At 46.1% G+C, this 13,460-nt stretch overlaps 1 protein-coding gene across 45 annotated transcripts in view; it reads right to left on the minus strand.

The window, feature by feature from the left end:
* Nucleotides 1–13,460, minus strand: part of LRRFIP1 (LRR binding FLII interacting protein 1) — a 136,419-nt gene that overhangs the window by 34,451 nt on the left and 88,508 nt on the right. For 12 of the 45 annotated variants that reach the window (XM_082691015.1, XM_082691012.1, XM_082691017.1 and 9 more), the window contains 5 exons: nucleotides 10,406–10,465; nucleotides 8,911–8,973; nucleotides 6,461–6,538; nucleotides 5,138–5,182; nucleotides 3,993–4,061 (listed from right to left, as the gene is read on the minus strand). The exons of 22 other annotated variants lie outside the window; for them this stretch is intronic. In XM_082691015.1, coding sequence (XP_082547141.1) covers nucleotides 3,993–4,061; nucleotides 5,138–5,182; nucleotides 6,461–6,538; nucleotides 8,911–8,973; nucleotides 10,406–10,465 — 315 coding nt within the window. The remainder of the gene's footprint in view (nucleotides 1–3,992; nucleotides 4,062–5,137; nucleotides 5,183–6,460; nucleotides 6,539–8,910; nucleotides 8,974–10,405; nucleotides 10,466–13,460) is intronic. 11 more of the 45 variants (XM_082691028.1, XM_082690987.1, XM_082690988.1 and 8 more) reach the window with 6 other exon arrangements.

Raw genomic sequence — 13,460 nt, forward strand, 5'->3', positions numbered from 1 at the left:
ATCTTCCTTTTCTTCTGAGTGAGGTGGGCGAGGAGGGGAGGTGGGACTCCAATCCCACTGAGGGCCACAGGCACCCAGGGGATTGTGCCTGAAGGGACTTTGCAGAGCCCTGGGGGGCCCAAGAGCAGCACCCCAATCCAGCCCCGCTGCCCCCAGGCTATGCACCCTGCTCAGCAGGGGCTGATTGTTCTCCTTCCCTCACCCCCCCCCCTGCCCCGCCCAGGGCCCAGCAGGCATTCTCTCTACTGCAAATTACAGGAGGCACAGAACTACAGCTCAGTTTAAGTATCACCTTTTAGTTTGCACATTTTTCCACCAGCACGTAATCCCCTGAGGGCAGGGTCTGTGTCTAACCCCTGCTAAATCCGCAGGGACCAGAAGAGGCCTGGCATACAGTGTGGGCTCAAGAAATGCTTGCTGAGTGAACAATTTCAACTTCAGACGGTAAAGAGCCAGACCTACCCTACCTACTCATTATCCTTCTCCTTCCTTTATCCAATTAAGATTGACACTGACATGCAACACATTGTTTCCCATGCACAGATAAGAGAGCGGTGCACACCCCATACCGGAGGGTCACTGCCACATCTGGCGTACACAAGAAATTTACCAGGATGACTACTCTCACCTTTTGCTCTATTAAGCAATATAAAAGGAAATACCTAAGGTCAGTACTTTAAGGCAGAATCTTACCTTCGGGTTCACACACAAGAGCAAGGAAAACTGTCCTGCAGAAAACCTTACTGTGTCCTCTGTCAATCGCGTTCTGGTTTACTATGCAGAGACGGGACAGGCTACCGTTAACACGGCAGACTGCTGGCCCGGGTGATCTGAACTCCCCAGTCAAAAACCGCTTCCCTGATCAACTGACCTGATCATGCAGGAAAGAGTAAGTTCGGGGTCTCTATCACTCTGGTCCACGTGCCCCCTTTGAACAGCTTGTGTCTGGGAGCCTGCATGACTGGTATGGGGCTACCGTAAGCTACAAAGATCCTTGTGGTGCCTGGGTATGTTTAGTCGTTAAGCATCTGCCTTCGGCTTAGGTCCTGATCCCACAGTCCTGGAATCAAGTCCCACATCAGACTCCCTGCTCAGCGGAGAGCCTGCTTCTCCCTCTCCCATTCTGCCTGCTTGTGTTCTGTCTTTCTCTGTCAAATAAATAAAATCTTTAAAAAATTTCTAAAGATCCTGTCCAGGCTCTATCTCTTACTGGCCATGGGACCTTGGAAAGTAACTCAGCCTGTCACCTGGGACGTGGAATTGTAAGGACATTGGCCACACAGAGGGGCCAGGGTTTACACAGAGAAGGCAGGGGTCTTCCCTGCTTTATCCTCTCTGCTGTAAGCAACTTTCATGCTCCTGGATCCGATGGCACTGGTGCTGACAACTGCTCCCAGCCGTGTCACACACAGCATAATAATGGTAAGGAAGAAATAAAATAGAAAGGTTTCCAAGTAAAACAGGGATACTTACAAGAAAGCTAGTCATTTAATCTCTAATCGTTAAACTATAATTAAGTCATTTAGTTGTGAACACATACTGTAGTTGGGGCTACCTTCTGGGGGAGGTTAACAGAAGCTGGACGCTCTGGAGATGGGGAAGAATCTTCCAGAGTGGGATCAGGACCATCCCATGCAGACTTGGGGTCAGCGTGGACTCAGGTTGAAGCAGAGGGTCCTCCTCTCCAGATCTGTCCTGGGCTGAAGGACAGGATGGGACACCCACGCTGCACCTCCTCACCACAGGGATGCCTATCAGCCAGCAGTCACAGCCGCGGCTGGACCAGAGCCTGAGGAAGCTCTCTCCACAGTCACTTTCCCGGATGTAGGAAACTGGCATCCACTGGGAGGGCAATGTTGGGACTTGGGGAGATGCCAAGGATGGGGCTCAGCGAACACCCCTCCCAACCAGCCTGCCAATATGCTGCCAAAGGTCTCTTCTGAGATTTTAGCCCGGGTTCTCCTTGTCCAATTTAATTTGGCAAATGCATACTGAGCTCTTTCTGCATGGGAGGGCAGTGCTAAGTGCAGAAAAATGTATTTTTACTCTCTTTGACTTCTCCTGCTTGGCTTGATGCCAGAGACATGCAGCCACACTTTAGACATTTGCGCTGTTGGGACAAGGAGACGTTTGACTTTCTTAACTTCCCGAACATCACCACTCCCAAGTGGTTCCTACAGGAGGCAGAAGGCACAGAATTAAGAGTGCTCAGTGATGCTGGATAAGAATCAGGGGCTCTCAAAGTCCACCTGCAGGGTCGAAGGAGAACTGAAGGGGAACGTACACCCCGCCTGCTCGGGGGCTAGACTTTGGTCATCGAAAAAGTACCCAGTGTTTGGGGAAAGTTTCATTCTCTTGAAAAATTACCGTGTGTGTGTGTGTGTGTGTGTGTGTGTGTGTGTGTTTCCTGATAAAAGAAAATCCTTTAGCTGCATTTTATCCATCACATGTAGGCCAGAGCTATTTTCTCCAGTAGGCATGATTTGTGAGCTCCTTAATGGCCTGCACAAATGTTTAAGAACTGAGAAAAATATTTGCTATAGTGGGCTCCGGTACATTTCAAATGGTATGCAATATAAAATTAATACATGTCTAATTAGACATCAACAGAAACTAATGTTACGGCAATTAATATTTATAAAGATTACATTCTAAAGAAAACTTTAGGTGTGACAGCTTCCTAAGAATTCCTGAATATTTATGAACTACAATAAGCCAGAAATTGGATTATTTTACCAATTAAGTAGCCAGTTAGTATCAAAAGCAACATTGTAAAGGCGATTTCAAGTAGTTCTTTGTAAACCCTGATGTTTCCTGTGGGGACCTGGGGGTGCATCTGCACAGGAACTACGAGGAGCCCTGCCGAGGAGCAGCCCCTACTGAGGAGCAACCTCTGTGGAGGACGAGCCCCTGCTGAGGAGCAGCCCCTGCTGAGGTGCAACACTTGTGGAGGACCAGTCTCTGCAGAAGACCAGCCCCTGCTGAGGAGCAACTCCTGTGGAGGAACAGCCCCTGAGGAGCAGCCCCTGCTGAGGAGCAGCCGTGGCAGAGGAACAGTCCGTGCCGAGGATCAGACCCTGTGGAGGAGCAGCCCCTGCCGAGGAGCAATCCCTGCAGGGGAACAATCCCTGAGAAAGAACAGCCCCTGAGAAGCAGCAGCTCCGGCAGAGGAGCAACCCGAGGAGGAACCCTTTGGAGAAGCAACCCCTAGGAGAAGCAGGCCCTGCAGAGGATCAGAGCCTGAGAAGGAGCAACCCCTGAGGAGGAGCCCCTGCAAGAAGCAGCCCCTGAGGAAGAGCAGCCTGAGGAGGAGCCCCTGTGGAGGAGCCCCTGTGTGCAGAAGCATCCAAACTGGGTTGACGTTCAGTTTTGCCTGCCCCTCAGGATGGGACCAAATGAGCCTCCTTCCTTCCATGGAATGACTCTATTTTTCTATTTTTGCTTCCCTCTTTCATTCACTCATTTCTTCACTCAACAAGTATTTCTTGAACAACTGACTACCACATCTTTATTGTGAGCGCTGAGTCTTGCCATTTCAAATCCTGGAAGGAGGTGGAAAGACAGCAAAGTAAAAGGGAATTATGTACAGGTCCCGAGTCTTTAAATTTGTTCCTCTTCCTCGATGATCCAGAGGTGACCATAATTTGTGGCCTGTGGAACTCCCCTCTCCTCCCTGTTGTTATTTCAAGAGCACCTCATCCCATGTTAGTACTGTTAGCGTGTTGCAGGAAGAAGACCAGGAACCTCAATTAAGGTCCATCTCCTCCCTTGAACTCAAGGTAAATTGATGTGTGAGGACATTAACCCGCCAGCCAAAGGCTTCATGATTCACAGACCCGTGACCCTTATGACAACAGAAAATTGAGATTAGACAGTGTTCCCTCCCTAGAACCCCCATTAGTTCTCTCCAGTAACTGGACCAGTGTCCAGTGAGCCACTCGGGACCATGCAGCACATGGGAGGAAATTCGGGAACCACAGAAAATGCCTTACAGCATAGGAACCACAGGCACTGCCCCGCCGAGTCCCGCCGAGGAGACTGCTCTCATTGAACACGGACGCCTGTGACAGAAAACAGAAGGGCTGGTCAGGGGCCCTTCCCCCTCCTCAGGACCCACAAGCCAGGAAAAGGTAAGCGAGAAAGATTGACCCTTGAGGAGAACAGTCCCAAACAAATCACTGTAGGAGACATGCAGGGAAAGCTCTCAACCACCTTCACAGGCAAAGAGCTGAGCAGAACAGGGTCGGGCAACATCTAAGAGAGAAACGAGGTTTCTGTCAACCGGCATGCAGTGTGCTCTCCGGCAGGTCCTTGAAATATATTACTCTGAAAATCATCCCTTGCTAAACAAGAACTTGGTAAGCCAGACTTAAAGGGAGCAGATAATTCAAATATCCTTTTGTCCTGGCGTCCTCATACTTGATATTTAGAAGATGACACTAATAAAAAGTGACTTTGGAACAAAAAACACCATGTTCACCATAGTTCAGTATCTCACAATTTTTAAAAAATTGCTGATTATAAAACAATATTTGATTAACTTGAAAATCCTATATAACTTAGCCCTGAGGGTTAATGGGAGTTTACAATACTGTGAATGGCCATCTCAAACTTCACTCAGTTTAAAGGGACTTCAGCTCTCCCTGTGTCCCTTTAGAACACAGCTGGTCTGTTCAGTCAGTTACATACTATTTCTTACGTGTGAAATCTGATAGAATTCAGAAACTTTTTAGCAATACAGCATAACCACTTTGTTTAGTGTAAGTTTCCTGCAAGGCATGAATGCTTTGTATTTAAAACTGGAAATTTCCGAAGTGATACAGCATATTACATTAACATCTGTTAAAGTTACCAAAGCAATAAAAAGCCATCTTTCTTTCTGCCAGCAGATTAAGTAAAAGATGTCGCTGCTCCATTCCTAGCTAACAGTCCTGTGGGAGCACATGTCTTCTTGGAGCCTGAAGTGGTATGACAGCTATTGTCAGCTGCAGGGAGAGAGAAAACCCGGATCTGTCCAAAGGAGCCTGATGGATACCATGGCATGTGTGAGCGCCACATGGGTAGGGACATGTCAGCAGACAGGGGTGGGGGAGGTGGGGGAGGGGCGGGGGGGCAGGGGGGCAGCTAGCACACGCACCCGGTAACTCCCAGCAGGCCGGGCGGCACTGTACGGATAGGAGGGCTACAGGACGAGAGCAAACGGCAGGTTTTAAAAGCCTTGAGAAAACAGTGACGAATAATAGCGACAAAAAATCACGATGCTTTCAGTGATCAGGACAGCCAAATTATCGCACGACAGTTAGAAGGAAAAAGAAGTCGACATAGGGCCTGTGTTCTCAGTAAATCGACAGATGCAAATCCAACTTTAAAACAGTCATGGTTCCCAGGATCCCTGAAATGGGACTACTTTCTAGTCACTTCTTTTCAGGCATTCCTGGAGGAAAGGGTCAGGGAGTGAGACAATGGTGACAGGGTGCAAACACCACAGGCAGCCAACAAACCCACAACTCAAAAGCCTGGGTTAGTAATGCACTCAGGGGTGTTAATACGGAAATATCCACACAGAAGGAGCGCAGCGGAAATGGTGCTTTTATTTCCATCAAATGATCCCAGTCACGGTCATGAGGATCCAAAAGGAGCCGTCAGACTGTGCCAGCCGGCCAGGGCTGGCAGCTCCCTGGATCAGGGGATCCAAACCCAGGCGGAGTCGTGCCTGGGCGGGCAGGAGCCAGAGCGAAGGGCAGCTCCTGGGGCAGCCGGGTCCCAGGTCCAGAGTAGGATCATGACTCATTTACAGGCAGAGGGCATGGAAGCCCACAGCCAGGGGCCCCCACGCTGGTCAGGGAACATGCATGACCAGGGGCAAATCACTCAGCAACACAGCGGGACGACAGTTCAACCTCCACCATGTGATCTGTCCCAGACTCTGACACAGAGATCCTTGTGCACAAACGGGACTCCTATAAGCACACCAGGCTTGTAAAAACAGGAAATGGAGGGGAAACTGAGCCAAAGAACTACACCGTTCTCCCACTTCTCAAAGATGGGGGAGTACGATTAAGCACAAAAGGCTTCCAAATTGCTTCCTGGACACATTTACAAGAGAAAAATATTTTTAAAGAAACAAATGAAACCCCAAATGGGGAACAATTGCTGGAAAAGGAGGAGAGACCCAAGAGACCAATTCTTTGAACCTGAACTTTTGGAAATATACGTTTAACAGAGCCTCCTTTTTCCTCAATTCCCTTTTTTCTATATAAGGTCCTAATTATTCTGATAATGTCTTAAAACATTGAGAAAGATCTTAGCAAGTTAGTCTAGCCAAATAAAACGTCTGCTGAACTCTGGGGTCGACTTCAGATAGAAGAGGTTGAAGTGTCCTCGTATATATGATGGGGAAGTGAAGGGATCTGCACAGAAGGGAAGAGGGAGGAAGGGGGTGACAAGGAGGGGAACAGACCCGGTTTCCACTCTGGGTAGACAGGGGTTTGGGAGCCAGGCCAGCACTGGGAAGCCCGAGGTTGGAGCAGGAGAATCCCTGTAATCAGAGAAAATGGGCAGGAGCGGGAGAAGGGCTCACAGCTTCATTTCACTGCAAAGGTCCAATGGCATCATAAATTCACACACAGAATTGCTTTTTTACAACAAAACCATCAGAGGGCATGCACTTAATTGAAGGAGGGAGAAAGCAGAGCAGTCAGAAGGTAATACAGTCTAATTAATCAACAAAACTGTGCCGTGGAACCAAATCAGGCGTTCTGAGTTGACATATAGGCAAAATTAGATTTCACTGATTTTAACTGATAGCAAGACCATTGGGGTTATAAAGGTCTTTGTAACTAGAGCTCTAAGTTTTGAAGTTTGGTGAGAAAAATGCATAATTAGAACTCGGCAGAGACATCCACCTTTGCTTTATGTAATAAAATACTTCACTGGACATGATCTCTGGTGTGGGTTCCTTAGTTACTGATGTAATGTGTGTGTGTGTGTTCAGGATTCACAGAAGACGGGACAGATTCAGTGGTATAATTCTGAGACCAACAGTTTCTCAACACTTTGGGGGAATACTACTGTATCCATTGTTTCCCCAAATAAAATGCTCTATCCAAATTAAAGTTTCCTTGAAGAGGAAGCCAGCAACTTCAGACTGCCCAGCAACATTCTACCACGTGTTCAAGTGTGGGACAGTCCTAGAAGATGAAGTCGTTCCCTTCCAGGAACCTGATGGTCTCTGAGATAGCCTGCCATCCCTTCAATGCCCCTAACTTGTGCCTGTCATTCCTCTGTCTGGCATAAGCTACACCCATGTGAACTGAGGGGCTGGCAGGTGGAACTCTGGGGTGGTGAGAGGAGGAACGGGGAGAAGCTTTCTAATGTTCTCCACAAGTACTGAAACTTAATGCAGTGGTGGGAGAACATTCTGTGTAGAGCCCTTTTGTCAGCCCCTCTGTGGGGCATGGAAAGCACCATGACCCGGGTGGGGAAGAAAGTGCCACTGTTGCGGCCGCCATGGCCAGGGTATGGGTCTGACAAATCCAAAAAGACTGGAAAAATATTTAGAAGCCTCTTCAGCACTCCACACGACATTAACACCCTTCTGTTTTTATATTTAAATAAAATCATACCAGCTCATGTGTTGTGCAGGAACAGATAGGACACCTACAGAGCATGATAATTATGAGAAGTTTCTCCTGGTGAGTGAGTAAGGTAAGACCTCAGGAAGAACAAGGGTAGGGACACGGGGCTTCTGAAAAGTTCTGATATTTAATGTTTGGAATGGACCGGCTCTAATTTTGACTTCAATGCTCCAAATGTGGGCTATTTCTCTTAAATGAATTTAAGTAACTCGAAAACATGCTGAACTTCAGTGAGTAATTCGCATCTGCATATTAGATACCTCTCACCATCTTCCACTTTAGAGCAAGTATCTGAGCTTGGAAAGTGAGGAGGAAGTAAAGTTTTCTGAACAACAAAACGCTTTTTGCAATAGCAAAATCTTCTGCCAAAATATGTGCAACACACACAAAATTTAAGATGGTGCAACCCACCAACACGTTGGTGCTGACAGCTGATCTTGTATTCAGTCAAAATTCACCTACCGGAGGAAGACAGAGGAGGAGGGAGCCCTAGGAGTTACAGTTCTCTGGCTTTACCTGCTTAGTTTCTATTTATCTTTTTCCTGCGTATTCTTCACGGTTCAGTTCACGTCCTTTGTTAGGACACTTGTTCTCCCTATCATCCTATTCCTGCTGCGCTTGTCTACCTGCCAGGTGGGTCTATTAGATAAGTAAATGCTTCCAGAGTCCCTACCAGTCTCACTCGTTTATCTTTGTGATCTTCCGGCCTGAACAAGTTTCCTCTGTTTGCTAAGTGAGTAGGAAACTGATCTAAACAAATAAGCTTTACTGATGATAATGGGCTCTTAAATAATTTAGAAATATTTGTGCCTGTCCCAATTGATGCGTGTCCTTGAAGTAGTGTAGACATCCCGATTTGGATTTGATTTCCTTTCCTAGTCCATCCCTGAGAAACTGCCACAAAGTTTGCATCGACCCTACAAAGTAACCATTTTCAGAAATGCTCAAGGAAAGAATGACAAGGTTTTCTTTTTTTTTTTCCCCCCTCTTTGGATTACTTCTGACTACAAAGTATCCACATGAATCCTTTCTTTGTGTCCAGCTGAATGCAAATATGAGTCAAGTTCAGGATGGGGGGTGGGGGAGATAAGCCTGAATTAAATGTATCATGTTAGTTACTGCCCAGCAAAAGACTTTTAACATCCGTCCAAATGAAAATTCATAAAATAGGCATTAAAAATGAAAAGAGAGGTAAGTTCACACACAGGGATGGCATGCTCCAAAACCTGTAGTTTCTGAAGAGAGGGTGGGGAAGATTTAAATGAGAACCAACCAGCGTGTCCTCTCTGGGGGAAGACAGAGTGGAGAATCTGCCCTCGCCGCTGTAGCTGGAATTCTGAGAACCAAAGAAGATATGGTAAGTGGGGAGTGCTTCCCGACTGTCCCCAGAGCACCCCCTGTGCCCGGTCCAAAGGCAAATACAAAAGAACTCAATCAAACCAGTATCAGCTCTCCAGGAATACCAGTATAAACTCTCTAGAATACCAGTGCAGCGTAAGAACCAAGACAATCTGCTACTGCAGAAATACAGGACCAACTAGAGTTTCTAGGCTATGGTTTACATTTCAGGGTCTGGGTGTTGGCGATGTCCTTTGGTGTAACTCTTACTGGTTCTCACAGTTTCCCCCTCTAGTATTATTTGTAATTACTTACAACCGTTGGTGTAAAAACATAAATAGGAAGACGCCACCTTTAAACCGGGAGGATTTTTTTAGGGTGGAATGAGAAAAGTTTAGATGAGATGGATGTGTATGCCACCCGTGATAGGCCAAGAGGCTAAAAACCTCATCAGCCAGTTTCAGAAAGCCAAGATGGGACTGGGTTACCTCTCTGAAGCCTGAAAATATAATTCAAGTGCATATATGATATATCTTAATATAATTAAGATAAAAGAAATACTGTATACACAAGTAGTAAAATTTACTACAAGAAAAAAAGCAAATACAGGAATAGGAAGATTTTAGTTAATTTCATATACAGCAGATTTGCAAGTCATGAAATTTAATTTTAGATGTTCACAGTTTCACTTTGTGAAGTTCCCTGTGACCTCCCTGCTAAATCTGAAGCCCTCCCCACTTCTCTCTGACTCTCCTGCCTGTAGTTCCTTTTTCCCACCACAGAGCACTACCCTGCTCTTCCTCTGCCTCCTGAGCCTATGCTATGGGCACCCCATGGCCAGTATTAGGGGACATGTGGGCTCTTATACATGTCTTTAAAATGACAAATGAGAAGCGCCTGGGTGGCTCAGTCGGTTAAGCGTCTGCCTTCAGCTCAGGTCCCTTCTCCCTCTCTCTCTGCCTGATGCCCCTCCTGCCTGTGCTCTCTGTCAAATAAATAAATAAAACCTTAAAAAAATAATAAAATGACAAATGAGGGATGGGCACAGAGGGTGAGAATGCTGAATATAATTATACTTGAAAGCTGAACATATTTAATACAGACATTATGCACGAACACCTAGGGTAACAAAATAATGAAAGAGTGAATATCCAATTCAACATATTTTTAAACTTAAGGGATTCTTTTTAATAGCAATCTCTTAGAGCAACACTTAGAATGTTCGAAAGCTAACATTCTAAGAATGTTCACTGGTTAAAAAAAATCAGTTTTCACTCTTTCATGGGCTAGGGCTGGGGGGGGGGAGAGACCCACTATAGCACAGAAAAAAAAAAAAAAAAAAGCAAAGAAGCTAAATTTAGCAATGTATATTCTTTAAATTTTGTAGCAACCTGTTCGCATTTTGTGTCATGCAAATTTACTATACTAACCCTGCCAGATCTTCTATTCAGGGTCTGTGATCCATATACATCTCCGTCATAACCATTTGTCTGTTTCAGTGAATCAAAGAAGAAACTGACGTCAGTATACAAATGAAGACACAGGCACAAATCAGCACGCAAGAATTAGCTGAGTGTAAATAGTTTTCTTAGTGAAGCAGAGGAATGACCAGCCCAGGACGACACAAATCTCAGCACGCTCCTAGATGCCTCCATGCTTCTGATCTGCTCGATGACGACTCAGGAGAAATTGGACAGCTGGGCTCAGCCCATCAGCCAGGGTAGTGTTACCTGTAGCTATGGGTCACTCTAGGACTTCTGTGGGGTGTGGCACATGGGAACAGGTGCAGCTGGTTTTGTCAGCAGTCTTCCTGTTTCCAGGTTTAGGATGATGCCACGGAGTCCTAGCTTGGCAGCAGCCTGGGCTCCAGGCAAGTGGGCTCATGACCCGGCCTGCGTCAATCGGGTTTCTGTTCTTGGTGGACAGGTAAGTCCTTGAAAATTAGGGCCCATTATGAAGCTGTATCCAGAAGGTTCGGAAATAGCTTCTGTTCAATCTATAACGCAGTGCAAAGGTTCAACATGGAAAAGATGTTTATTGGGGGCGTGTAACCTCTATGGGAGCTCCTGGTGCATCCCGTCTTCCTACTTTAACTTCTCAAAATGACCTCTGAGGACGCATTTCATGAGTTCTTCGTGTGTCCTCCAGAAGAGAGAATGATTAAGTGTATGGCCAACTTCCCTTCTCTTCCTACCTCTGCACCCATGTGCCCCCAGCCAAAGCCCGGCCGTTCTAGAATGGGTCTCATTCATCTAGAAGGATGTTTCTGCTGATGGAAGACAAGAGCTGCTGAGTGTCAGAGACATAGCCAGCTCTTGAGAGAGAAAACGGAAAGCAAGCCGCACAACTGGAAGGAGATGCCGAGGGCAAGGGATGGGAGTCCAAATTCCAAAGCAGTACTCTATCATGAGACCTGATGCAACACGTTTGCTCCAGCAGCAGGTGCCTCCATCCACTTCTTCAGCGGTTGGAAATGTGTGTAGAAAGACGTACTTGACAAGGTTGCTGTGGGTTAAATCTGACCAAAATGAATATCCCAGGGGCCTGGAGCAGTGCCCTCCCAAACCGTGTGCTGACAAGACTGCTGATAGAGCAACCATGGAAGGTCCCTGGCACCCATGGGGAACAGGAGCATGTCCTGGTTCATGGGGTTGGGCAATGGGAGACTGGTTACCATGTATGTAGCAGCTACGGCATTCATGAAGAATAAAGAAATGAATTTCCAGACAGATGACAGATCCAGATTCAGGAAATCTTCACTATCAAACTACATATTTAGTGAACAACTCAAAAACAAGTCATTTTGAATTTTTTAAGTGAACCAGAAGAGTATGTATTAATCCCTCAACTTTACATTTGAAAACTCTCTGAGTCACGATAAAACATCTCTGAGATAAATTTGACAGTAAAAAAAATCCTTCAGAGATAGGCAGGACTGTTACTTGATCTACTTTCCTTTCCTCTCGCAACTGACAAGACTATCGGAGATGGAAATGTGTGTCAAGGACTTGTAGATTTCAGACCACAGTCTTATTTTTTCAGTAGCTGTTTAGAAACACATTCCTGGAAAATAATTAATATAATAACAAAGGCTAACATCCATCAATTTTAGATGACTTTGACTTTACTAATTAGTGAGGAAGTCAAATATATTACATATATAAACCCTTTGGTTTCCACTGTTGCTGTATGTACTACATGCTGCTCTGGACAAAGTCTTCCTTCCGGTCATCTCACTTCCCATGTTGCCTGCAGCACAGCGCAGAGCACAGTGAAGGATGGGAAAGCATGTGCACCCCTCATCTGTCCCAATTCTCTTCTACCCTTCGGTGGCCATGCAGGAAAAACTCCCCCTTCACGGTCTCTGCGGACATCCAGCTTTCTGTTTTAATGGAATTCTGTCACAGGGAATATATTCCTAGCATGAATTCTCAAACCTGTAGGATCTTGTTGCCATCCTGCTAGGACTACGACTTCTTGAAGAACACCACCAACGCTCTCCTCTTGGATAGTGTTTATGTGTTGGGTTGGGAGCTATTTTTCTATGCAGCGCAACAGGATAAGTAGAGTTGAAAATTAACACATTAGAATAAAAAGCCCATAGGCAGCATATTAGCTTTATCCAACATCAGGTCTCTGAGGGTCCATCTTCTTCACTGTGGAGACTGCTTTCTCAACACCCCTTACTGTGCAGACCACGAGCAGCGCCGTGGCCTTTTGTGCCCCTGAGCTGGGCAGTCACAACAGCTAAAGCTGGGCACAGGGGATGTGCGCTTTCCTAAGCTTGCTGGGTGAATTTTACACACAGTAACACCGCGCAGTGCTGCTCTCAGAGAGAACGAAATACCAAAAAGAGTCACAAATCAGCATTCTCTGAGAGTATAAGGCAGATGCAAGAACGAACGCCTTATCGAAGCCAGCGATGCCAGGGTACCTGTGATTAGTCAGAGTGCTACCCACCACTGTGCCGTTGCTATCAAAACATCAGCACACTTTATGATGACCATGCAAGCAAATGTCACCTGCCATCTTGTTTGATTAATGATGTTAGATCATTTTTATGCTGTCAAAAGATCACACCCAAGGGCAGGAGAGATGGGAAGCAAGATAAGAAAGGCCAGATTAGAACTCTAAAGTGCAATGTTTGATGCACTCAACTTAGTTGGAAAACAGAATGAAAGCAGAAAAGAAAAGCAAAATCCAGAATGTATTTCTGACTATTGCTAACACAATAGAGAAAATGACCTTAAATTTAATCTCGGAAAAGAAATGGAGAAGTTTTGAGAATTCTCAATTTGATCTGCGTTCCTTGAAAGCAAAACACTCTAGTCCTGCCTTGGTATCCACAGCTGTTAGCATAGCGTGTGGCAAACAGCTGGTGCTCAAAGACCGTGCAGCGAGTCATTGTGTTCAAGTGCGGAGCTGGACCCTGAGGATCAGAGACACACCCAGCGGGCTCTGCAAGAAGAGTGCTTCCTCTGGTAG

Source organism: Mustela nivalis, assembly GCF_964662115.1.
Source record: "Mustela nivalis genome assembly, chromosome: 11".
NCBI classification, from domain to species: Eukaryota; Metazoa; Chordata; class Mammalia; order Carnivora; family Mustelidae; genus Mustela; species Mustela nivalis.